At 42.2% G+C, this 26304-nt stretch overlaps 1 protein-coding gene across 5 annotated transcripts in view; it reads right to left on the reverse strand.

Annotated features, from left to right (window-relative positions):
* The window catches only part of WDFY3 (WD repeat and FYVE domain containing 3), a 655707-nt gene that overhangs the window by 219557 nt on the left and 409846 nt on the right, over nt 1–26304 (reverse strand). For all 5 annotated transcript variants that reach the window (XM_030190597.1, XM_030190598.1, XM_030190593.1 and 2 more), the window contains 4 exons: nt 22352–22531; nt 20473–20706; nt 12327–12426; nt 5111–5271 (listed from right to left, as the gene is read on the reverse strand). In XM_030190597.1, the coding sequence (XP_030046457.1) occupies nt 5111–5271; nt 12327–12426; nt 20473–20706; nt 22352–22531 (675 nt within the window). The remainder of the gene's footprint in view (nt 1–5110; nt 5272–12326; nt 12427–20472; nt 20707–22351; nt 22532–26304) is intronic.

The raw sequence follows: 26304 nt of genomic DNA on the forward strand, positions 1-26304 counted from the left end.
AGTATCACATACCATGTAAAATGAGTTTATCTTGTGGGGCAGACTGGATGGACCATACAGGTCTTTATCTGCCGTCATTTACTATGTTACTAATATGGCAGCAGGACCAGCCATATGGCTGTGCACTGATGGTGAAAGTGGTTGGTAGAGGTCCCAAATCCAGCAGTGCAAGCGCACTTGGTGCACAGTTATTTCAGACCATGGTTCTAAGATATGAAGAAAGATACTGCGTTGTTTTGTGAGGAGATGACAATGACGGTATCTGAACAGAGCTTAATAAGTTGGGCAGGAGGGTGAAGGAAGCAGAAATTTGAGCAAATGAGCAAGCAGAAGCAACAGTGGTTCTAGAAAAGCAGGTTCAGGAGCTGAACAAAACCAATTTAGAACTGTGGGACAAAACTGAAGATACTGAAAACAGGTCCTGAAGGAATAACCTGTGATTTTGAGGGGTCCCTAAGGACACTAATTTTAATGACTGAATGAACACAGTGCTTAAGTTTTCAAGAGCACTGCTGGAGGTAGGAGGTGAGCTGGAGGAGGGAGTACAGATAGAATTGGAAAAGGCCTGCAGAGAGCCAATCTTCTCAGGGACATAACTGCATGTTTCCACAGCACTAGGTGAAAGAAAAACTGACACACTTAGCACATAAACAATGAAGTTTCTGTGGAACTCATATAGCATCATCAAGCTATTTTCTGATTTGGCCCCTATGAAGGATTTTAATGATATTATGTTAAGCTGTGGGAGAAACATGTGAAATATGGATGGCTTTACCAATTTAGATGGCCCTATACCATTGAAGGAATGATGACTCACGTCTGCACCTAGGAGGAGGCAATTGAGTATACACGGGAGGACTGGCAGCTGAATTGCTGGTGCAGAGAGCAGGAATGAAGACCATTACTAAGGGACAAAGTGAATAAGCGCTGTTGTAGGCTACAGAGGAGTCTAAAGAGCTTACTCAGGAGACCAGAGCTGGAAAGGAGCTGGAAAGGGGCTAAGAAGTGTCAAGGTAGAGAGAATACTAATACACTCCTAAATTGTAGCATTGGAGATTATGGGACTGTTATGACTCATATGGAAGACTAGTGGAGGGGGTTGGGAGGGGACAACTATGGAACGCAATACCAAAAGCCATAAAAACAACATACGACCACTTCCAGAAATTACTAAAAACTAACTTGTTCAAAAAGGCATACCTAACGATCCAACTTAAATGCCTTAACCCAGCAACGCAACAAAACCAAAGCTCATACTGGACATAACTTAACCCTTCCTTCTTACGATTCCCCAATGTGTCTGTCACACATGAACTTTACTTTACCACAACCTCACTTTGCATTTGTTAAAACTGGTATTGGCGATCACCTCTACGGTACTATGTAAGCCACAATGAGCCTGCAAATAGGTGGGAAAATGTGGGATACAAACAAATAATAATAATAATTACATGGGTGGAGGTTCCAGGTTAGTGTTGTCATGCCTCCAGGGAGTTGGTCTGCCATGAAGGTGAAAAGCAGGCAAGCAGGAAGGAGGAGGGGGAGCTTGGATTGGGAGAAGAGAGAAGGAGAGTGAGTGAGGGCGCAAGGTTAATGATGATGGGACACTGGGATGTATGCAAGGCTGTGTATGATGTGCTGGAATAAGAGTGATGCTCTGTGTGCTAGAGAAGATGATTAGGGGAGATAGATATTTTTCTAAGACTATTAATACCAAGGGTTTGAACTCTGCTAAAAAAGAAGTGACCGGGTTGCCTGGTATAAGTGACTTATTTGTTGCCCAAAAGAGAACAATTATTAGTATCTTCACAGTTCTCTCAAGAGGTCTTAGCCTTTAAGTATGGAAAAAAAGAAGGTGTGGGTATTTTAATTTCAAAGGAGATGAACCTCATTGACTTGGGATCCAGGAGAGAGGTATTTGATAATGAAGGCTGATTTAGGTATAGAGATTTGCGCCATAGTCAATATATATATGCACCAAAATGGAATTAGTAAAAATTCTTCATAGGCTTAGGGAACAAGATTAAGGAGGTAGGGGAGTTTTGTTAATCCTTGGGTTGGTTTTACTATAATGCTTATACAGGTTTTAGATAGTTCAGGAGACCAAGGATAAAGAGCAAAGGATAGAGGAACTTGGTGTGATGGACTTGTGGAGACTGTTCTATCCTAACACTTGACGATAAATCTCTCCACTTATTCACGATAGACTTTCTAGACCAGAGTACGATGGGGAGAGCTAGAGGTGAAGGGTTCAGAGATAAAGGACATATCCTGGTCAGATCATGCACTGATCTGGGTGAATTTAAGGATAGGAAAGCAGATGAGGGGCTTTAAATTTTGAATACTGAATGACAGTTTCACGGATGATGAGATGGTGGATCAAAGTATCACAGCAGATGTATAGGAATACTATCAGTTTAAAGAGGAAGAGCAGTTACATCAACGACTTTATGGGACATCATGAAGGTAGTTATTAGGAGTATGTTAAAAGTGTAGTTTTCTCACAATAAAAAAAGAAAAAGAAAGAGAATGGGTTGGGTACTAATTCCAAAGTACAAGCAAATTAGTGCTATTGAAAACAGATTATGTGATTATCAGAGTACGTGATAGAGAATGACATGGGGATAAAACTTGTTCCTGTCCCCATGGGTTCAGTCTCTGTCCCCACCCTGTCCCCGCAGGCCCTGTTTCCATCCCCACAGGTTCTGTCCCTGTTCCGTCCCCGTGGGCTCTGTTCTCATCTGCAGAAGCCTCGAACACATGATTTTATATTTAAATCTTTTTATTAAAGAATAAAAAAGAACAATATGCTGTGCAACTGTGCAATTACAAATAGAAAACAATTAACAACAATGAGCGGCTATAAGAAACCCTCCCACCACCACCCTCTACCCTTCCAACCCCAACAATAGCTGACTTCTACTACCCCAAGGAATTCTAATCCACCTGTTAAAATGTCCAGGGGTACAAATTACAACCCACTCTGTATGCCCTAGTGGGGGAGAAATATGCCCTATGAAGCACTGTTATGATTTTTTAATCTGTGGATGACTAAGAAGTCATCAACAATTTCAGGATTCAGTCTAGCTCTCCTGTCTTCCACAGTCCCTCCTGCAATAGAAGATGTCTTCTTAGAAGATGCACTGGTAGCAGGATGTACACTATTCCCCATGTTCGCTTGTTCGTCCAAAAAATAAAAATACTGTCGTCTGCATCAAACATAAACAACAGTCCACTTCATTAACAGGCTTCAAAGTAGAAAGTGACACAGAGACAAAGTTTGTCCCCATCCTCACTGGCTCTGTCCCCATCCCCACCTGTTATGACTGGGGATGTGAGCCCTTGTGCCTTGACTGAGCATGGCGAAGATGGAGTGCACCGCACTCGGTCAGGCAGCCAGACAACCCCTAGCTTCACCTGCACTTAGCCACTATTCCCCAGGAGTTGAACCCCTGGGTTCAAGCGGCCGGCAGGACTTCCGGAACCGGCGGGGTTGCAGGACCACCGACCAGACAGGTAGCCAACAGACACAGTCCAAGAGCCAGGAAAACAGTAGAGTTGAGAATAGTCAAAACACAGTCCAGGGTCAGAGGCAGGCAGCAACACAACGCGTGGTCAGGAAACAAGCCAAGGTCTGGAACACCAAAAATACTGGAAACAGGAACCGACAAGGAACACGGATGTGGACCACGACCTCTATGCAGCAGAAACTGAAGCAACGAAGGGCTGGAGACAGTGCTTTAAGTAGGGAACGAATTAGGCTCAAGCATGAGCAGCTGATCCAAGATGGCTGCCCCCATCAGCAGAGTAGCACAACGCCCAAATAAGGGCTTCCTTCCTGTTCTCGTATACAAGACGGATGCCCCCTCCTCAGCTAGCCAAGATGGATGCTGTCCTTGATCCAACCAAGATGACGGCTGTCAGAAATAGGAAACAGAAACAGACCCATCCTGGAGATACCACATCCAAAATAGCCGGCTATCTCTGCCGGACCGCACCTTGCCGGCGAATCGGCCGCGCAGGCCTGGAACCAGGTGAGGAACGTAACACCACCCCATGGGATCTGTCCCCATCCCCACGGTTACTGTGGGTCCCCGTGTCATTCTCTAATATGTGGCTAATATAGAGCATGATTTAAGCAAGCTAAGGGAAAAATACTTCAAGCAGGGGAATCATGCAAGCTGAATATTAGCAGTTAGGCTTTGAGAGCAGAAGCAAAGTTGCCTTCATTTCTTTGAAGGCATGAATAAACATGTGGATAAAGGTGAGCCAGTTAATGTAGTGTACCTAGATTTTGAGAAAGCTTTTGATCAAGTCCTTCAACATGGCTCCTGCAATGTTGTTTTGAACCATAGTTGATCTCCTTTATGCTAATGCATCCACAGGCAGGGCTAACGGGATCCCCTATTTACCCCTTATGTGTACTGCAAATTTATTTCATTGTGGCGTGTTGTGCTATTCATCCCATCCTTACATCTCTACTTGATAATCTATTTTGATTCAATTTACAAGCGGTTTAATATTTTTGTCACATTTTAGGCATGCTATTCAGTTTTGGATTCCTGGAATGCAAACTACCATGATGTATTCCACAAATGATGATACAACAAATGATTAATAATTTTTTTCAAAAACTGTCTTTTATAAAACACTAGCATAAGAGGTGGAAATCGAGACTTGAATGGCGACATGGATATTTATGGCTGCTCGAGAACAGATGTATATATTTGTACATAAGGGGTTTTCTTATTAAGCTATGGTAGAAAGTGGCCTTAGCGTGCCCTTAAGCGGGTTTTTCATGCACACTAAAGCCATTTTTACCACATCTGTAAAATGAATGTTTTTCTAGTTTTTGTATTAATGACCATGCGCTAATGTTGCCATTAGCACGTGGCCATTAAAAACAATTACTATGTAAGGCTTCACCGCCACCCATTTTGGAGGCGGTAAGGGCTGATGCTAATCAGTTAGCATGCAGTAATGCAGATGCACTAACTGATTAGCACAGAAATGTCCACTCTCTGCCCCCTCCATAGAAAAAATTTGTTTCCCCTATGACTGCTGCATTTTAACATACTGAAGATTAGCAAAGAGAGAGAGAGCATATTACCTGTGCAATTAGCTGGATTATGAAGTCCACCACAAGTTTTGACTCCTTGTTGAACATGCCTTGCCAGAGTTTATCTACAACACGCTGAGCGAAATAAAATACGTTGTTCACCAGCACCTGGTAACTGCCTCCACTGGTAATGGGTAGAGAAGCATCTTCTCCTGTGCTCAGAGAAGAAAGGACCTTATATGAGCACCCACACTCTGCATGCATTATGTAAAACATGAGATACTACAAACATGTGCAAGTAAACTGTGGAATTTGTTCCCAGAGAAAGTGGTAAAAGCAGTTAGTTTTTGTATTAATGACCATGCACTAATATCGCCATTAGCGTGTGGCCATTAAAAACAATTACTATGTGAGCCCTCGCTGCCACCCATTTTGTAGACGGTAAGGGCTGATGCTAATCAGATAGCATGCAATAATGCAGATGCACTGATTAGCACAGAACTGTCCACTCTCCACCCCCCCTGACATGCCCCCTTCCATAGAAAAAAATATATATATTTTAGCGCGTGGTTTGCATGTGCAGATTGGGATCCTGCTGCAGGACGCCAGAGTGCATCCCGTGGTAGGCTCTTTTAAGCTGCGGTAAGTGCATAAGCCATTATTAGGATGGACTTGGGAAAATTCACTGCTTATTTCTAGGATATGCAGCACACAATCTGTTTTACTGTTCTGGGATCTTGCCAGATATTGTAACCTGGATTAGCCACGGTTGGAAACAGGATACTGGACTTGATAGACCTTTGCTAAGTCCCATATGGCAACACTTATGTTCTTATGTATACCATGAGGCGGCTCCTAACTTTTATTTGTTTTTACAGCAGTTGGCACAAAAAATTTCAGGATATTTTTTCTTTGTGCCAGTCACTGCAAATACACAGAATTTATGCTGTAAGAAAAGAATACAAAAAAGAAGTCCAAATCTCCCGTGAAAACAGAACAAAACACAAAAAAGGCGGAAGATAAACCAAAACAGATCAAAAACAAGGGAGTAAGAGCGCCAGAAAAGTTTAATAGGACCTATTAAACTTTTCTGGCGCTCTTACTCCCTTGTTTTTGGTCTGTTTTGGTTTATCTTCTGCCTTTTTTGTGTTTTGTAAGAAAAGAATATCCATTATACAGTGCTGGGGTTTTTTTTTCTTCCTTTCTTCTTTTCTTAATACAGTTTTACATTTTGAATATAAACAAAATATTTGGAATTAAAAATGTACTTACATATCTCTGCAGGTGGTCCTAGATGCCTAAAAGTTAATGGGGGGAGAGAGGATGCAAGGCTGGGAGGGGGTTAACTATGGCAACATATCTTTACCCCAACCTCAGTCATTGGGCCTTACTGAAAGCTTTTCCTCATTCCGGCTCAGGTGATCAAAAGCAAACGGAAGTGCAAAAGGCCATTAATGCCAGACTAGCACCCGTGTTTGTGTCCCAGGATCAGAGCCAGTGAGCACGTGTAACAACGTGCTCACCAGATCCGAACACTAATAGCATGCAAACGAATGCTAAACAGAGACATTAGTATTCCTCTCCAATGCTCAGCGGGTAGAGCACCAAACTAGCGCACTGCTACCCCTATTAACCCTATGCCAGCTGGGAGCTGGCCTTAGGGTTTTTAGAGCATTGGGAAGGAAAAAGGAGCCCTGTCCATCATGCATCTGCATGTTAGCAGCCCTCTCATCCCCTCCAACATAGGACCTGGACCAGAATCTGAAAAGCGCCCCTCCCCCACACAGAAGCCTCGCCCTAGCCCCCTAAAAAAGCCCTGGTGGCCCAGTGGGCTGCAGACTCAAACTCCCCAATTCCCTTATCTGGTGGTCTAGTGGCCCCCTACCCCCTCCATACCTCTAAAATGGAGGGAGTAGCCTCCTCTTACAGCGCCGCCTTCCAAATGGCACCCGCAGAGGACGGAAGGAGTGCTAGTCCCTCCCTCCTCAAACTTGAGATAGGCTGCTGCGGGCTGGGTGGGGGGGAGCGGAGCGGGTGTGGACCACCAGGTATTTTTAGTGTTTTGGGAGGGGGACCTTGAGGTTTGGGGCTTAAATCTTCTAGGTCTGGGAGAAAATCCAGAACCTCTCAAGCCTTTTCTGTGGGTCTCCCCTATTCCTCCCTTGCTGGCAAACCCTAACGCCAGCTCCAAGCTGGCATAAGGTTTGCAGCGGGAGCAGCGCCCTTGTTTGGTGTGCTGCCTGCTGATCTTAAGGATGGAATGTGGGAGACGCTCATTTGAATGCAATTAGTGGTCAGAGCCAGCGAGCACATTGTTTGACACGTTCAGTGGCTCTGATCCTGGGGGTGCAGGGAAACGTGGGTGCTAGACTGGCCCTAATGGCTTCTAGCGCCTACATTTGCTTTTGATCATCTGGACCTGAGTGATTGGGTAGGGGAGCTCTCTATGCCTTTGCCTCTCTGCTATTTCCTTCTGTTTACCTCAAAATCGTGACCTTTCTCCATGATTCTTTTTGGATAATACACACCATCTCAGGTTAACTTTTCTAGACAAAATGCCTTTTCTTTTCTCTTTTCTTTCCTTTCACTTCTGCTCACACTTCATCTGGCTGATGATTTTGTCTCAGCAGTGCACAAAATGTAGCGTTTCATTTCACTCCAGTCTCTCCAGAGCCACTCTACCATCAGTGATGATGGACTATTTTTAAGTGACATACATACTGTGCTTTTTGAATTATTTGTAATGAATAACCATTGAGCTTATTTACATATTATGGGTCCTGAATAGAGAACTATTTTCCACAGGCACAAGAGGCCTAAAGACAGCTTCTGCTCATTCCTTTGCAGGCGTCCAAACTACCAAGTCTAGCCTTCCTTAGCAACCTCATTGATGAAATTCCTTTGAACAAATTGATTTTATTTCCTCACTTGAGGGACGTTCCACACAGTTCAAGATTAACAACGAAAAACCTTTTTGCCAAAAAGCTAATAGGTAAGAACGGCAAAAAAAAAAAAAAAAGGAAAATGTAAAAAGTTACATGTTGCTAGAGCAACTGAAATTGCCAACAGATAAGAGCTCTTTCAGCAGTTTGGGTAGAAACCTGAGTGAAGTGGATAAGAAGTGGAACTGACTGTAAGGAAACAGACAAGTACCATCCAAAGAGCATTTCAATGCCCTGGGCAGGAATGAGAAAAAGGGAACAGAATGATCTGAGTGGTTTTCTGGTAACAAAGAAACCTGAACTGATTTGTAAATCACAGACAAAGTCTCAAGGATAAATAATTACTAAGTATTAAGTATTAATTTATGAAGATAAATAAAATATGATTTGTATAGCTATTAAAGGAAAAGTGGAAATCTATTTTGAAAAATAACTTTGGTAGTTAACTGAATTATATGTGCTAGTATTTGAGAGGTGTTACGAAAAAAAATATTTAAACAGTCTAATGCCACATCAATGAAACCACAATGAAAGCAGTTTATCTTCTCTTCTGACTGGAGCTGGTTTTTTATCTCATTACAATGGTTAGAGTGAACATGCCACTAAGGAATGCCCTTTGCATTTAAATTTAATGGTGTGTGAGTATTCCCTCTCTTTTGCTATCTGGAGCTTGTTTTTAGAAGAAAGATCTCCATCAACTCTCAATCATCATTGCTTGCACTTTTCTTTTACTGTTTTTTTTTCTTTTTATTTGTAATCAATGTATGTATCACTTTGGCAACACAAATAAAATTGTCACGCTAGTAAAGTTATTGGAATATAAATCTATCAACCTGGCCTATCAACAAAATATCTGCCAAACTTGGAAAGAGTGAGTTCAGGAAAGGCAGAGTTTGAGAAGTGTGCAGAATTCTTTTCACGGGAACAAATATTTGTAATACATTAAACTGCAGGGTGTGTGCATTTTATTCTGTCCATTGCACTCAATTTTGTTATCCTAGGTAATCTAGATGAAGTACATGATCTGCAGAATTCAAAAGAATTTGGGCATGAGACAGGAAGTAGTAACTGGTTTATTAGCCAATAGAACTTGAGCTAGGAATTTTTCTCTGAAAGTATCTTGTGACTCACACACTGCACGGGCCAGGATTTTTTTGATCCTTCCTATTAAAACACTGGCAAAGCAAGCTAGAAGGCAGTTAGTTACATGAAAGTGAAACTAAACAAATATCTTCTGGCACTGACTAAGCCTTCATGAATCAGAAGAAGATATTTCTCCCCCCCACCCCCTACAAACCCAATTTGATCACTCTCTGCAGTGTTGACCACAACAGTTCACTGTTTCTTCACATTTCCTAGGTCAGCAGTGTTCATACTTTGTTACATAACATGCCCCCATCTCTCACCCTCCTTATAACAGTACTTGGGATTTGTTTTCCCCTTCCACCTCTCAGTTACAGTCTAGCGCTTTACAAAGCCCTCTCAAGGAACTCCCTCTCACCTGTCGTTAGCTATCTATATGGAACTCTCTCCAGTTCATGTTTCTTCTTACCCTTCTACCCTTCTTTCCTCTCATCAATCATTTAATTCTAATTTCCCTCATCTGCTTTGCTATTTGCCACTTCTCTCAAGAGAAAATAAAAAGGGGAACACAATTGTGGGTTTTATCTATTCTCTCTCATCAATCGTTTAATGCTAATTTCCCTCTCTTCTGCTTTGCTACTTGCCACCTCTCTCAAGAGAAAATGAAAAGAGGAACACAATTGTGGGTTTTATATATTCTGAATGCAGGAAGAAGAGGGAGGGCAGACTTCTCCACTCTGACTCCTGGTAATCCTGTTATATGAGGAAGTAGCATCCGACACTAAGGGGGCAATTCGATAGAATAACCAGGTGTCACAATTTGGACGTCTAGATGCAGCGCATTGAGTGTTAATTCTATAATGGCATCTGGGCCCCAAGATTCTATTAAAGAATAATATCGCAAGTCGCATCTACGTGCCTACATCTGAGCACTCCCACTTACGCCACGTCAATAGCAGGCATAAATTTGAGCTTCTAAACGTGGCAGTTCAGAAAGTATACTTGCATAAAATATGATTCTACCCATGTCTTATCCATACTCCTCCCCCTGTGAAGACCCCCCTTGTACTTAAATTTAGGTGCTAAGTTACAGAATGATAAGGTCAGTCTCCAGCAGGAGTTCTAGGTGAGTGTGCTTGGTCTATTTTTAGAAACATTATTCTTCTGATCCTCTGATTGTCAAATGTACTGAAATGCTTCTGGGATCTTGCCTCACTCCCGAACTACAGTAAAGCAGCTGAAGATTCTCATGAACTGCCAGGAAGCAAGTAAAGGGAGAGGGCCTGGTTGACAGGGAATCACCACAGCATTCCAGAGTATGGCTGTCTAGGCTGCCGGTTCAAATTCCAGCTAAAGCTGGCCTACGCCAAAAGTATTGATGGGGTCAAAGTATTCACATCATGGTGATTTGCTACTGAAGAGTTGCAAATCTCCTGGACCAGATGGTATTCATCGCAGAGTACTGATAGAACTGAAAAATGAGGTTGCGGAGCTATTGTTAGTAATATGTAATTTATCCTTAAAATCAAGCGTGGTACCGGAAGATTGGAGGGTGGCCAATGCAACGCTGATTTTTAAAAAAGGTTCCAGAGGAGATCCGGGAAAATTATAGACCGGTAAGTCTGAAGTCGGTGCCGGGCAAAATGGTAGAGACTATTATAAAAAACAAAATTACACAGCATATTCAAAAGCATGGATTAATGAGACAAAGTCAACATGGATTTAGTGAAGGAAAATCTTGCCTCACCAATCTACTACACTTCTTTGAAGGGGTGAACAAACATGTGGATAAAGGGGAGCCGGTTGATATTGTGTATCTGGATTTTCAGAAGGCGTTTGACAAAGTATCTCATGAAAGACTCCAGGGGAAACTGGAGAGTCATGGGATAGGAGGTAGTGTTCTATTGTGGATTAAAAACGGGTTAAAAGATAGAAAACAGAGAGTAGGATTGAATGGTCAGTATTCTCAATGGAGAAGGTAGTTAGTGGGGTTCCCCAGGGGTCTGTGCTGGGACTGCTGCTTTTTAACATATTTATAAATGACCTAGAGATGGGAGTAACTAGTGAGCTAATTAAATTTGCTGATAACACAAAGTTATTCAAAGTCGTTAAATCGCGGGAGGATTGTGAAAAATTACAAGAGGACCTTACGAGACTTGGAGACTGGGCATCCAAATGGCAGATGACGTTTAATGTGAGCAAGTACAAAGTGATGCATGTGGGAAAGAGGAACCCAAATTATAGCTACATCATGCAAGGTTCCACGTCAGGAGTCACAGACCAAGAAAGGAATCTAGGTGTCGCCATTGATGATACATTGAAACCTTCTGCTCAGTGTGCTGCTGCAGCTAACAAAGCAAATAGAATGTTAGGTATTATTAGGAAAGGAATGGAAAACAAAAACGAGGATGTTATAATGCCTTTGTATCGCTCCATGGTGTGACCGCACCTCTAATATTGTGTTCAATTCTGGTCGCCGCATCTCAAAAAAGTTATAGTGGAATTAGAAAAGGTGCAGAGAAGGGCAACGAAAATGATAAAGAGGATGGGACGACTTCCCTTTGAGGAAAGGCTAAAGCGGCTAGGGCTCTTCAGCTTGGAGAAAAGGCAGCTGAGGGGAGATATGATAGAGGTCTATAAAATAATGAGTAGAGATGAACGGGTAGATGTGAAGCGTCTGTTTATGCTTTCCAAAAATACTAGGACTAGGGGCATGCGATGAAACAACAATGTAGTAAATTTAAAACGAATCGGAGAAAATATTTCTTCACTCAACATGTAATTAAACTCTGGAATTCATTGCCAGAGAATATGGTAAAGGCGGTTAGCTTAGCGGAGTTTTAAAAAGGTTTGGACACTTCCTAAAGGAAAAGTCCATAGATCATTATTAAATGGACTTGGGGAAAATCCACTATTTCTGGGATAAGCAGTATAAAATGTTTTGTTTTGGGATCTTACCAGTTATTTGTGACCTGGATTGGCCACTGTTGGAAACAGGATGCTGGGCTTGATGGACCTTTGGTCTTTCCCAGCAGGGCAATACTTATGTACTTATGGTGATATGAATTCTGCTGCACACTCTGTGGATAATGATGCAAAGAGGAAGAGGGGACCCACAGAAGAAAAGAAGAAATCTGCAGCTGAAATACAATAGGTAACATCTTGCATTCATTTACTTTACACTTTTGAGAGTCACCATTGGTAAAATTAAAGCAAAAATAAATGAAGGTACACAAAGTTACCTAACAGAACATCTGCAGCAAGCAAGTGATCCATTACGCTGTCCAAAATGTAAGTTTGAAATTCTTTCTGTTGGGTCCTGGTTGATCTCTCAGGGGAAGCCTGCAACAAGATAATTCAAGTCATTGCTACACACAACAGCAGCACTATGAAACAAGACACTGTACCTGCCATATAGATAAACATTTTTATGGTACAATACTCTCAATAGCATTTATTAAGAGTGTGAGGCCTCTTGTTCATGCTCTAATTATTTGCAATTAAGATGTACAGTCTGCAGTTCTCCAGCACACCTATAACAGTCAGTGCTTTTATTCTGAAGAAAGATGCCTATGCTCAGATGCAGGATTGTCCTTGGGGATAAGAGGGCAAAAACTGGGGCAAATGCTTAGTGCTCCAAGTTTTAGCCCCATGATTTCTATACAATCCATAGACATAGTGTGATCCTCCCTGTTCCCATCCGTCCTCCCATCAGCAGGAGGCATAAGAAAGCAGAACTTGTTTCTGCTAGTGCCTCCTCTGCCACCAAAAAGACCAGTGGGAGGAAAGAGAGAAAAATAAAACATTTGGTGGAGCAAGGGCATTAATGCACGTAAATGCACTAGACTCCATTCTATAAGGTCACACCTAGAAGCCGTAGTATATAAATGCAAGGAGGGCATATTTAGGAGTGGAGAATGAGTGGGGCTATGGGCATGTCTCCAACCTACATGGGTAATTAATATTATAAGGTATGTACTTTGCAGGGTGCACATAGGCGTGCCCATGTATACCTGTCAGAGCTGGCATAAATGGTCACACCAATTCAGGTTTATGCTAGTATTCTACAACAGCACTTTGGTGAATAGGTGTTGTTATACAACTAAATATTTACAAAGCAGATGTTAATTTGCCAATGAGGGAAAAGTCTCAACTGCTATGGCTGTTGTTTACACATAAACATTCGTTGTGTAGCCCATAGAAAAAGTCATCATCGACTTAAAAACCCTCGGTTATTAATTTTTTTAATTTTATTCAATTTTACTATATCAATGTCCGTGCATATATAATTTAGCCTTAAAACTTAATGGCCATATCAAAATATATCCAAAAATCAAAAATGATCACTTATCTTGCCCAGAAATACGGAACGATGTTGTTATCTTAGTGCTTTCAATGTTGTCTTGTGTTCAAATTATCTGGTAAGACGCTAGATCCAAACAATAAATGAATGCAAAGGTTCCAACGGTCCCGTTTCGAATGTCTTCATCAGGGAACCTGCTTATTTATGGAACATTGCGCCGTCATAACTGTGTTCGCTATGATTTTCAACGAAAATTATGTCTTCTGAAAAAAGATTGTATCTTCTGAAAACTTCTCGGCCGAGAAGTTTTCAGAAGATACAATCTTTTTTCAGAAGACATAATTTTCGTTGAAAATCATAGCGAACACAGTTATGACGGCGCAGTGTTCCATAAATAAGCAGGTTCCCTGATGAAGACATTCGAAACGGGACCGTTGGAACCTTTGCATTCATTTATTGTTTGGATCTAGCGTCTTACCAGATAATTTGAACACAAGACAACATTGAAAGCACTAAGAGAACAACATCGTTCCGTATTTCTGGGCAAGATAAGTGATCATTTTTGATTTTTGGATATATTTTGATATGGCCATTAAGTTTTAAGGCTAAATTATATATGCACGGACATTGATATAGTAAAATTGAATAAAATTAAAAAAATTAATAACCGAGGGTTTTTAAGTCGATGATGACTTTTTCTATGGGCTACACAACGAATGTTTATGTGTAAACAACAGCCATAGCAGTTGAGACTTTTCCCTCATTGGCAAATTAACATCTGCTTTGTAAATATTTAGATTATCTATGATAGCCAGCAGAGAATCTGTTATGCAAGTTTGATAGTTGTTATACAACTGCCACTCTGCACGACACGCCTCAGAGCAGGCACTAAATTATTGAATTGCCTCCTAATCATCTAATTCTATAAAGTTGTGCGCCCAACTTGTCGACTAGTGCACAAAGTTGCACAAGCAATTTATAGAATAAGGACAGCTGCACGAGTAACTTAATAGCATACAACTCCATGGATATGTAGACCTGGGAGGGACATGGTTGGGTAAGGCATTTATGTACATAGGTTACAGAATAGTAGCATTTACACGCCTAACTTCCTACAGTAAGGGATGTATAAAGTCAGCCGAATAAATGCGGACTTATCTTAGTATTCTATAACGGTAGTTGCATATGCAATTGCTGTTACAGAATCTCCAGTCACCCATGTCCAGCCACCCTCCTCTCCCCCCTGCCCTCCCTCCCTTCCAGCACCAGGCATCCCTCTCTCCCACCGAGCATCAGCCCTCCCTCCCACCCAGCAGCACCCAGCATCAGGCCTCCCTCCCACCCAGGACGCAGCAGCAGGCCTCCCTCCCACCCACCCAGCAGCACCAGGCCTCCCTCCCACCCAGCACCCAGCATCAGGCAGGCATCCCTCCCTTCCATCCAGCACCAAGCCTCCCTCCCACCCAGCACCCAGTATCAGGCCTCCCTCCCTCCCTCTTCCAACCAACCAAACAAGCATCAGGCCACCCGCCCATCCTCCCTTCCTCCCAGCACCAGGGCCCCCCTCTCCTCTTCCTCTGAAATTTAAAAGGCATACCTCGGGGTTAAGTTGGCGTTGGCAGCGAAAAGCGTGTTATTTGCTCGGCGCGCCTTCGGCCTTCCCTTCTGTCTCTCAAGCTCTGGTCCCGCCCTCATATGTGGGACCAGAGCTTGAGAGACAGAAGGGAAGGCCGAAGGCGCGCCAAGCAAATAACACGCTTTTCGCTGCCGACACCGCCTTAACCCCGAGGTATGCCTTTTAAATTTCAGAGGAGGGGGGGGGGCCCTGGTGCTGGGAGGGAGGGTGGGCGGACGGCGTGGTGCTTGCTTGCTTGGTTGGAAGAGGGAGGGAGGGCGGGTGGCTTGGTGCTTGGTGGGAGGGATGGAGGCCGGCCTGGTGCTCGGAGGGAGAGTGGGCGGACCAGCGACGGCGCGCGTGCCCTCTCTGGTACACGTGGCATAGGTTCGCCATCACTGCTCTAGGAGATGTAATATACTTTTGCACCAAGGATGTTTCTCCAGGTCTTCTGCTTAAAAGGGAAAGGTTAGAATGGCAGACTTAATTGGAAATTTGATTACTAGGCATGTAGATAGCCGATGGCTGGTTGACAAAAAGAAAGCTTGGTCAGGAGCTTAACCGAGATTGGATAGCAGAGCCGGTAGTGGGAGGCGGGGCTGGAGGTTGGAAGGCGGGGATAGTGCGGGGCAGACTTATACGGTCTGTGCCAGAGCCAGTGGTGGGAGGCGGGACTGGAGGTTGGGAGGCAGGGATAGTGCTGGGCAGACTTATACGGTCTGTGCCAGAGCTGGTGGTGGGAGGCGGGGAAAGTGCTGGGCAGACTTATACGGTCTGTGCCAGAGCCGGTGGTTGGGAGGCGGGGCTGGTGGTTGGGAGGCGGGGATAGTGCTGGGCAGACTTATACGGTCTGTGCCCTGAAGAGCATAGGTACAAATCAAAGTAGGGTATACACAAAAAGTAGCACACGAGTTGTCTTGTTGGGCAGACTGGATGGACCGTGCAGGTCTTTTTCTGCCGTCATCTACTATGTTACTATGTTACTATGGTCACTTGCCTGCCTGGTGCAAAAGTGGCAGATCTCGGGCATCACCTAGGTAAGATTTTACCCAGTGCTAGGGAGAAGCTGGATCTTGGTACATATAGCTACCAACGACAAAGGGAGATTTTGGAATCTAAATTTAGGCTTTTAGGTAGATTGCTGAACTCCAGAACTTCCATGGTAGCATTTTTCAAAAATGATCCCCATAACAGTGAACATAACATGATCAGATTTGATATAATCTCTGGAGTAAGTACACACAGGAAATCAAATACGTTAGCATTTAACTTTCAAAAAGGAGACTATGATAAAATGAGAATGGTTTAAAAACAAAACAAAACAAAAGCAGCTGCAAAGGTCAAAACGTTTACATCAGGTGTGGAAGCTATTCAAAAATACTGTCCTGCAAGCCCAGACCAGATATATTCCATGTATTAGAAAAAGAAGGAAGGCCAAATGACAGTTGGAATGGTTAAAAAGTGAGATAAGGACGCTATTAGAGCTAAAAGAAAATCCTTCAGAAAATGGAACTGACTGAAAATAATAGAAAACAGCATAAGGAATGGCAAGTCAAATGCAAAGCGCTGATAAGGAAAGAAGTGAAAAGAAGATTGTAATGGAGGAAAACACACATAGTAAAAACTTTTTTTTTTAGGTATCTTAGAATCAAGAAGCCAGTAAGAGGATCAGTTGGACCGCTAGATGACCGAGGGCTAAAAGGGGCACTCTGGGAAGACAAGGCCATAGCGGAGATATTACATGATTTCTTTACTTCGATCTTCACCAAGGAAGATGTGGGAGAGATGCCAGAAATTATATTTAACGTTGATGAGTCACAGAAACTGAAACAAATCTCTGTAAATCTGGAAGACTTAATGGGGCAATGTGACAAACTGAATAGTAGCAAATAGCCTGAACCAGATGGTATACATCCCAGAGTATTGATAGAATTGGAAAATGAACTTGCAGAGCTATGGTTAGTAAGATGTAATTTATCTTTAAAATCCAGCATGGTACCAGAAGATTGGAGGGTGTCCCCTGGGTCAGAGCATTTACGGTAGTATCTTGTGGGAAGAAACTCTAAAACAATTTTACAGTTCTTTCAATACATACCATCCTACAATCAGATTCAAAATTGACTACTCCCCAGAAAAAGTCAGTTTTTTGGACACCACAGTTTCAATCAGCAATGGCTACATAAAAACATCCATATATAGGAAACCCACAGACAAATGCAGCTACCTCCACAACTCCAGCTTCCACCCTTCACATACAAAAACATCCATTATCTATAGCCAAGCCACAAGATACATTGAACCCTCTGTTCAATATGCAGCGATGGCTAAAAAAGCAAATAGAATGTTAGGAATTATTAGAAAAGGCCTGGAAAACAAATTGTGAACGTTATAATGCCTTTTTAACGCTCCATGGTAAGACTGCACCTCGAATACTGTGTGCAATTCTGGTCACCGCATCTCAAAAAAGATATCGCGGAATTAGAAAACGTACAGAGAAGGGTGACAAAAATGATAAAGGGAGAGATTTAATCCATTGGGGTCTTTGCCTGCAGAGTCAGTAGAGTCGCTTGTGCCCTCAGTAGTGCCTGTGTCCCGACTGGAGCAAATGCATGCATAAGCTATTCCCAAGTGCTCCAAGGTAGGGGCAGAGATTTAATCCAGCAGGTCCTTGCCTGCACAACATTTGGGAACAGCTTTTGCATGCATTTGCTCCAGTGAGAATACAGTTACTGCAGAGGGCATGAGTAAGTCTGCTGATTCTGCAGGCAAGGACCCCGCTGGATTAAATCTCTGCCCCTACCACAGAACGTGGCTGCATGGCCATGGTCGCGTTTCCAAAAGAGGCATGTTCTGTCCCTTTTGAGCTACTTTAGAGCCATCTGAGGAGCCGGAAACTCTGTTCTTTACTGTTTATACTGTGGGTAAAATTAAAGCAAAAACTGCAGGAGTTGGTGCTGGAAATGTGTGCCCATCTTTGTTGAAAGGACCCATGGACCAACATGTTTGTCATCTCAGTGCGCTCCCTTCTTCAGGACAGAGGTTAGTGTCTTCTGTAGAAGTCTCATTATCATCGGCTGAACGAATCTCACCCTCTCAGCCCATACCTCCATTTGAGAAAGTTTTGATCTCTGATACAGAGAACAATTTAGTCACCGGGGAAGGTGATTTATCCAGTGACTTCTCAAATACCTGAATTAGTTCCTATCCCGGTGCCTAACCTATAAAAGTTACAGTAAATGCTACTATTTTAAACCCGCCTTCAGCTGCACCTATGATGGAGGTTACTTTAAATGATCTATGGGGCTGTGAAACACATATGGGAAAATGCATTACAAGCAAACATAGTACAGGTTTCAAAACATTCCGAGGACAATTCGGCAAAATTCTCACAAGATAATAAGCTCTCCTCTGTGGCTGATCAATTAACCAAAACACAAACTCATTGTGCTATGATGCAAGCCGCGATTAGAGCAGCTGTAAAGGACAGTTTATCTAATGCTTATTATGCACTTCATGGTTCTAGAGTGGTTAATAAGGAGTGTAACACATGCACTTAATTATCCAGATAGTTTGGATATTTTGTAAAATTCTTGTAGTCTTCTCAAGATCTGATTGCAAGAAGGTCTACTTTGGTAGTAGTCTTGTCAGTAGAAATTAAAATGGAAATATTAAAGGCATATTTTCCTAAAAAAAACAATTACTTTTTCTAGGCAAAATATTATGATGTTTCCTGATATGACCAGAGCAACTCAATTTAACAGGAAGGCTTTTTTTTTTTTTTTTAACAGCTAAAGCCTAAGGTTTTAGCTACTGGAGTCACCTTCTTTCTTAAATTTCCTTGTTAAGTGTCTGCACATACGAAAATAATCAGTATATATTTTGGGATGCTCTACAATTGGAAACCTTACAGGGTAAAGCATTGGTGGAACAGGAAATTGATTAGTGTTATAATGTGGTAGGATAGTATAATTGGGTTCTAAATAAGTTTGAAGCCTGTTACTAAAACTTATAAATTCTTCCATTATGGTTATAGTGTTGCAAATTACCTATTTATGTGGACATTCTACTCTTGTAACTCTGGACTATGGTGTTGAGAATTGTTCTTATAGTATTTACTTGAATTGTTATTAATATGAATGTAAACGTTTAAGCAATTAAATTTAAAAAAAATGGTACAGGGAATGGGACAACTTCCCTATGTGGAAATGCTACAGCAGCTAGTGCTCTTCAGCTTGGAGAAGAGATGGATGAGGGGAGATATGATAGAGGTCTATAAAATAACGAGTGGAATGGAATAGGTAGACGTGAATCACGTGTTTACTATTTCCAAAAACAAAAGGACTAGGGGGCACACAATGAAGCTACTAAGTAGTAAATTTAAAACAAACTGGAGAAAATATTTCCTCACTCAATGTGTAATTAAACTCTGGAATTCACTGCCAGAAAATGTGGTAAAAGCAGTTAGCTTAGCGGGGTTTAAAAAAGGTTTGGATAATTTCCTAAAAGAAAAGTCCATAAGCCATTATTAAGATGGACTTCTGAAAATCCACTTTTTATATCTAGGATAAGCAGAATAAAATCTGTTTTATTGTTCTGGGATCTTACCAGGTACTTGTGACCTGAATTGACCACTGTCGGAAACAGGATACTAGGCTTGATGGGCCTTTGGTCTGTCCCAGTATGGCAATGCTTATGTTCTTATATTCTAGTTGTTAAATGCACACAGTGTCTGTCAGCACTTGCTTATTATTTTAACAGCAAAGCACGGTTTATTTTTACAGTGCTGAAAAGAGTGCCCAGCACCATAATATCTCACTATAACTGAGGCCACCAAGATTTGCAGGGGAAGCACATATTTTATACGTTCAGTACACTCATGTGCAAGAAAGCGAAGAGAAGAGCAATGTAGAGTTCTGGGCTTCCTGATCATTAACAGTTTTATTAATGATAAGGAGAACACAATGAAAACCTAACCATCAAACTTTACAGCCACTTCCTGTACCAGTCAAATGCAGGGTGGCAGTGAAAAACATGTAAAACAGGCCCCAGTAGCTACAAGTGTTAATTGAGAATTGAAAATCGAGCCTGCTATTGGCAGGAATATCCATGGGAAACAAGGAGGGAAGAGGAATGACCGTCTCAGGAGTGCTGCTATGGTAACCTTACCCGGTACCAAAATTTCTTTTCAGCTTGAGGAGAACCTTCCATACCTCTAATGTAGCTGATTTTTTCCAACTTCTGCACAAATTCAGCCCTGGCTATTTGTCAAGCTCTGAGACTAACTTGCAGAATAAAGGCATGCCAGTACATTGGTATATGAAGAGTCATAGTAATCAAGTCACAACCTATCATGATTAGGTAAAAGTTAATGTGAATTGCTACTATAGATCCAGCATACACACAAACACTTAAGAAAGCTTTGATGTGCCCAGCTGGTAGGGCACTAATAGTCTGTCAGATCTTGTCTTACCTCTAGCAGGAGGTCGATGAGAGGAGTTTGCTTACTGGCAGGTGAAAGGCAGAGGTTGTCAATAATGAGGACTCGCATAAAGTCAAACACATATTTTTTGGCAGGATGATTGGTCAGATACGTCTTAGAGCCAACATTACAATATTCTGACTGGCTTCTGTTCATTCCTGTGTCTGCTGCAAATGCTTTGAATTCTTCTGCAGGAGATCCAACTTCATCATCGAGGTCAGTTACCTACCAAAAAAAAGCACAGCAAGACATTTCAGTTCAAATGTACATGCATTGATAAGGCAATCTAAATGCTAAATGAGACATCCTTTTCTAAGGATAAACATGTCCATTATACATTTTTGTATCATTACCATTGATGTGCTGTGTGTTCATTGTGGGGTCAGCACCAAGCATGCTACTTTCACACCCACCACCCACATAAAGGGTAATTCTATAACTAAAGACACTGGTTATGGTGCCTATTTTAAATTTATCCCATGCAGAAAAGTAGGCGCATCTTTTATAAATGCAAATGGATGAAAAGTCACATACATTAAGGTGCAATCACTTACACCAGTCCTATTGCTAGTATAAACACTTGTACCTAGATGTTAGCTTGTATGTAAATGATAGGAATTCTATAATTTATATGCATTATGGGCTAGATTCTATATATGGCGCCTAAAATTTGGCGCCAAAAATACACGCATAAAGAGTATTCTATAAGCCATGCCTAAAGTTTGCTGCAATTTATAGAATACATGCTTAAGCAGAGAGACACATGCAAATTTAGGTGCGGCCATTTGCACCAACGAAAATATGGTGCAAATTGTCTGCACCTAAATTTATGTGTGGAGCACTGTTATTCTGTAATTATGGGCATAACTCAAAGCCATGCCCCGTTCCGCCCTGAAACCAGGGCCGCTGAGAGGGGGGGGACAAAATTCCTGGGGCCCGGGCCTCCAACGGGGGCCCGGCGCCGCAGTCCCACCCGCCACCGTTGTTTTTTGGACCATGTGAATCCCATGCGTAACTTTACACGTGTTGGTTCCAATTAAATCTAATTAGTGCCTTAACTGTTTATTAAAAAGCCAATTATTGTCACTAATTGGGCTTGTTATTCAATTAAATTGCATGCGCAAATTCGGAACGTACCTAAATTTGCACGTGCAATTTTTGGCAACCTTTACAGAATCAGGGAGTATCTATGAACTCAGCCCACACTTTGGCCAAACTCCTCCTATGCGCATGCCCACTGACAAAGTACACGCCATCAAATCATGGCATATATTTTTCTCCTAGTTGGTCTTCTTTAAGTGGCCAATTATGCACTTTCTGGCTGCCTAAAACCAGACGGTACCTTGCAGAGCAACTCCTTAATAACATGGTGATAGACAATGAATGCATCTGCCATACGTAACATGGACTGCAGATATGCCTGATTTCCACAGGCAATTTGTGTCTGCACTCTATCCACTGTCTCCCACAGAAACCTGCACAGGTTTAGTGGTCAGTGCTGTCAGTGAGAATGCAGGTGACAGGGGGAGTGAGGGAAACGATAAACCCCCTAAAACTCAGGACTTAAGCTATTTTGGCATTCAATTTTACACCACATCAAGTAGTTTGAGTGATATATGTATGACTACAACAAAAGATAAGCATACTTCAAAAACCAGTCTGCCTCCTAGTCTCACAGATACACATTCCATCTAGAGTGTGTTGCTATTTGAACTAACCTAGAAAAGATTCTGACCGCTGCTTTGGGATTCAAGTTTAAAACCAGGACTGATCAAAAGGTCTCCCTCCTGTAAAGGGTAACTTGGCAGCTCTGAAAAATTATTAAGCAGTTCATTCTCTTCCACTTTAGATCAAACACATAATTATTTACCATCTCTGAGTAAGGTCGAATATTAAAAGGAAACACCGTTGCTGCTAGAGCACACAGAAACTCCGGGTTAATCCACATTGGTGCCAAGTCTGGAACATTATGGTACAAGTAGCGAAAGAACTGCATCAAGGTAACTGGATACTCTCGAAGCCAAGAGCCTTCTTCTTCTGACTGCCAAGGCTGTGTGCAAAGTGGGGAAAAAAGAACAACAAACAGAACAAATCTCGCCTCAGATTATATATAAATGCAGAGAAAGTACAGGGATCTGGCTGAAAAGTTTTCATTTTTTGAAGCTTTGCTTCCATGTATCAGTAATTCTTGAAAGTACATGATTAGACTTGGAGACACCTAAGCATAACATGTACTAATATTGTGTGTGAAGGAGCACTCATTTTATGACATGCAGGGGAACAGCTAACACATTTGGACATAAGACTTGTATGTAACATCTTAGCAAGCAAAAGTTCAAACCCACAGTGTTTGCCTGATTCAGACACATCTAGTTTGGCCTGGTAGAGAACTTAATCCTCTTGATTGTCAGACTTTGATCTTCAGTGGAGCAATTAATCCCCTTATCATCTTACTTCTGTTACTCTATCTTACCTATCTATATTGTCCATCTTTGCTTATACACTACTAGGCTATTAAATTTTTTTTTTCACATTGTAAGTAGTATACTATGCCATACTTTGCATAGTTATTTGAATATTTTTACTGCTGTAATTATCTGTTGCTTATGTTTGACTTATTCTTGCTATACACCGCTTTGAGTAAATTCCTTCAAAAGGCAATAAATAAATCAATATTAACACCACCACAACACTACAAATAAATTCAGTGAATCAAACTATCTATACAACAAAGCTGTGATGCTCTGCTTGAACTTTATTCTCCAAAAATGGCCAAACTGGTCAACATAGATAGCTTATTTACCCTTTTTTTGGTGAATTAAGCCCTATACCTGGATGTAGATGTACCATGTATGTATTTTGAACTGGCTCCTTGATTTTGTATGCATTTTGCAAAGCCCTCAGAATCAAATACCCTAAATGTATTTTTGTTTGGTAACTACAGTCTTACAAGTTGCAAATGAAGGAACTGAAGCCCAACATCTGTGCACAAATCTAGATTCAGGAATGACAACTGACAAACATGCAGAAAGGAGGTTACAGACAAGAGTGGGTTGCTGAAGAGCAGAAAAGGAAACAGTAACAGAACAGCAACTCTACCAAGGCAGAGGTTTACAGTCTGTTCACCAGTTGGGGACAGAGGAAAAGGAGATTAAAAATAGCTTTTATTAGGTGATCCCCAGTCTTTGGGCTTGTTCTCCTCATGCTTTCCCTCTCTATTGTCCTTTATAAGTAGGAAATTAGTTCCTTAAAGTATACTCTAGATAAAAAAACAAAACCCAAAACATCTTTTGGTCCCTCAAGTGAGGGGTATATCTTCTGCTTAGAGATAAGGAAAAGGGATTCACGAGTTCTCCTCCCCAAGTGTGGCAAGTGCAAAAACAATTATCAAAATGATTCAAAAGTGCTTTCTTTGACTGTGAGGGAGGGATGCATCAGGGAAACAGGTCCCTTCCTTTATAGCAATAAGTCCTCAAGAAGCAAACCGGGGTATCAGGTCTCTCTGTAAACTTTAGAATGTCTTCCTTTAGGCTCTTTTTTCTTTTTCTCTCTTAATTTGCTTCAGTTTAGGACATGAGCTCTGTCTCCCTCTATCCAACAGAACTTTTTATCTTGATATTGGTGGAATGCTATGCTGTTTAAAGCATCTCCTCAAATAAATTACTTTTGTGCAGTGTCTTCAGGGCTACACTTTCCACCTACTGAGATGCAGTCTACATATTAGAGCTGTACCAAATAGAATATTTTTACTATTCGGCCTAATATAAATAATGCAAAATGTTATTTGGCCTAATAAGAATAATGGACGTTGAGCTTTAACATAACAAATAATAAAAGAAGCCATGTGAAATCAGAGATCAATTGTTTATTTTAGTAGGATTTAGCACAGTAGAGCCTCGGGTTATTTGTATTCAAATTTAAACCACTATTCGGTCGAATACGAATAATGTTTAAATGATGTTTGAAAACTCTGCTGTTCCAGCAAACTTTTGGAACCTAGCTGAAAGAACACAGCAAATGAACTGTTTACGACATTGTTCTGCTTATAGCCAGCATTTATGTTAAGATGAAGCATTAAGGGCTTCTTTTACAAAGCTGCACTAGCAATTCCCCCCCACCCCCCCCCCGCCGCAAATGAGAGAAAGCTCATAGTAATTGAATGGGCTTCCTCTCATTTGCTGCACAGGAATCACTAGCACGACTTTGTAAAAGAAGCCCTAAATGTATGGAAGTTCTTGTTGTACTGTTTTATTTTATGTGCTCTTATTATGTATGGTGGCTTGTTTGCCGTCAAGTACCATGGGATTGTGCAACTAATAAAATATTTTAAATAAATAAAATAGGGAGGAGGGTCACGTGATGCATTGAGAGCGTCGGCAGCATAGTGGCTGAGCTCCGGGGCCCCACTCTCCATACGGCTGAAAAATTACTGAAAAAATAAAGAAGTACAATTTCTAACCTTGTCTATCGCTGCGGGAAGGTGCATGGACCAATATTTGGTCGCGATGCCAGCTGGAACAGCGAAACGCAGCGTGAAAACAGAGAAGGGGAAATCCTCACCTCCACCGGCGGAACCCAAAATGGCGGACGGAGCACAAGTGGCGCGAGATGATTTCTCAGAGCGCCAGCTGGCCCAGATCTCAAAGGTGATCGTAGCAGCCCTGGAAACGAGGTTCGACACCCTAGCAGTCCACCTGAGAAAATTGGATGCCACTATAGCGGGGTTAGCGACACGTACTGTGAGAAGGAAGAGGCTGTCCTACCCTGGTTAGGCCCCTAGAGGGCGCTGTTCCCCTAAAATGTCCAGGGAGAAGGGCTGGGTGAGTCACTAAAGGGAGCCAGTAAGGGGTGTATAGCAGGAGGTCGCTAGGACCGGGGAGAGTCCTGGAGGAGGAAACAGGTGCAGCAGGTTATGGGCTGGGTCCTGTTTGGCCATTAAGCACTTAATACCCCACCTGAGTTGTGAGGGGGTGGGGGAGAGCTAGCAGCTGAAGAAGAGAGCTGGTAACTGAAGCAGGAGGATCCCCGTGAGAAGTACTGGCTGAGCCCTTTGGACTGGTGGTGAACTGTTTGAAAAGCAAGGAAGCTGGCTGGGGTAAGAAGGCCCTAGAGTGCCAGGTATAAGAACTGGCTGTTACAAGGACGGACTGGGTGTCCGGGTTACAAGGAAGGACTGTGTGTCCAGGTGCTTAAGCTGGAAGATTGAACTGAGTAGGAAGAAATGTTTAAGCTGGAAGAACTGTTTAAGCTTGTAAAAGTGTTCTAAGCTGGAAGAGGTGTGCCCCAGGAAGTGGGAATAAAAGATTTGTATGAGAAATATCCTGTTGGTGAGACCTGACTATGTTTGCCTTTTGAGAAGCAGGTCACCCTGAGCAGAAAGGGGTAGTAGACTATTTTGCATAAAATCTGCATACTGAGAACCAGCTCACCCTGAGTGAAAGAGGGACCTGGGATCCTGAGGTGGGAGCTTCATCTTCACAGTAGCCTCATCTTCACAGTACCCAAGCGCTGGAACAGTGTGTGTCGGACATGGAAGACACGTGGCACGCTACCGAACCGAAGATCACAGAGCTGGCATGCAGGCAGCGAAAATCGATGATTTAGAAAATTGTGCGCGATGCTCCAACTTGAGGCTGGTGGGCATTCCCAGACTGTGATGGAGAAAAATTTGGGGCCTGCACTAGAAAAATGGCTCCAGCATGAATTTGCATTATTGGACAGCAGGGGAAGCCTCAGCATTGAAAGAGCACATAGACTTGGACGGTATCAGGAAGGAAAGAAACCTTGAGTTGTTATTCTTAAAGTTCATAATTATATCCACAA

Source organism: Microcaecilia unicolor, chromosome 2, assembly GCF_901765095.1.
Source record: "Microcaecilia unicolor chromosome 2, aMicUni1.1, whole genome shotgun sequence".
NCBI classification, from domain to species: domain Eukaryota; kingdom Metazoa; phylum Chordata; class Amphibia; order Gymnophiona; family Siphonopidae; genus Microcaecilia; species Microcaecilia unicolor.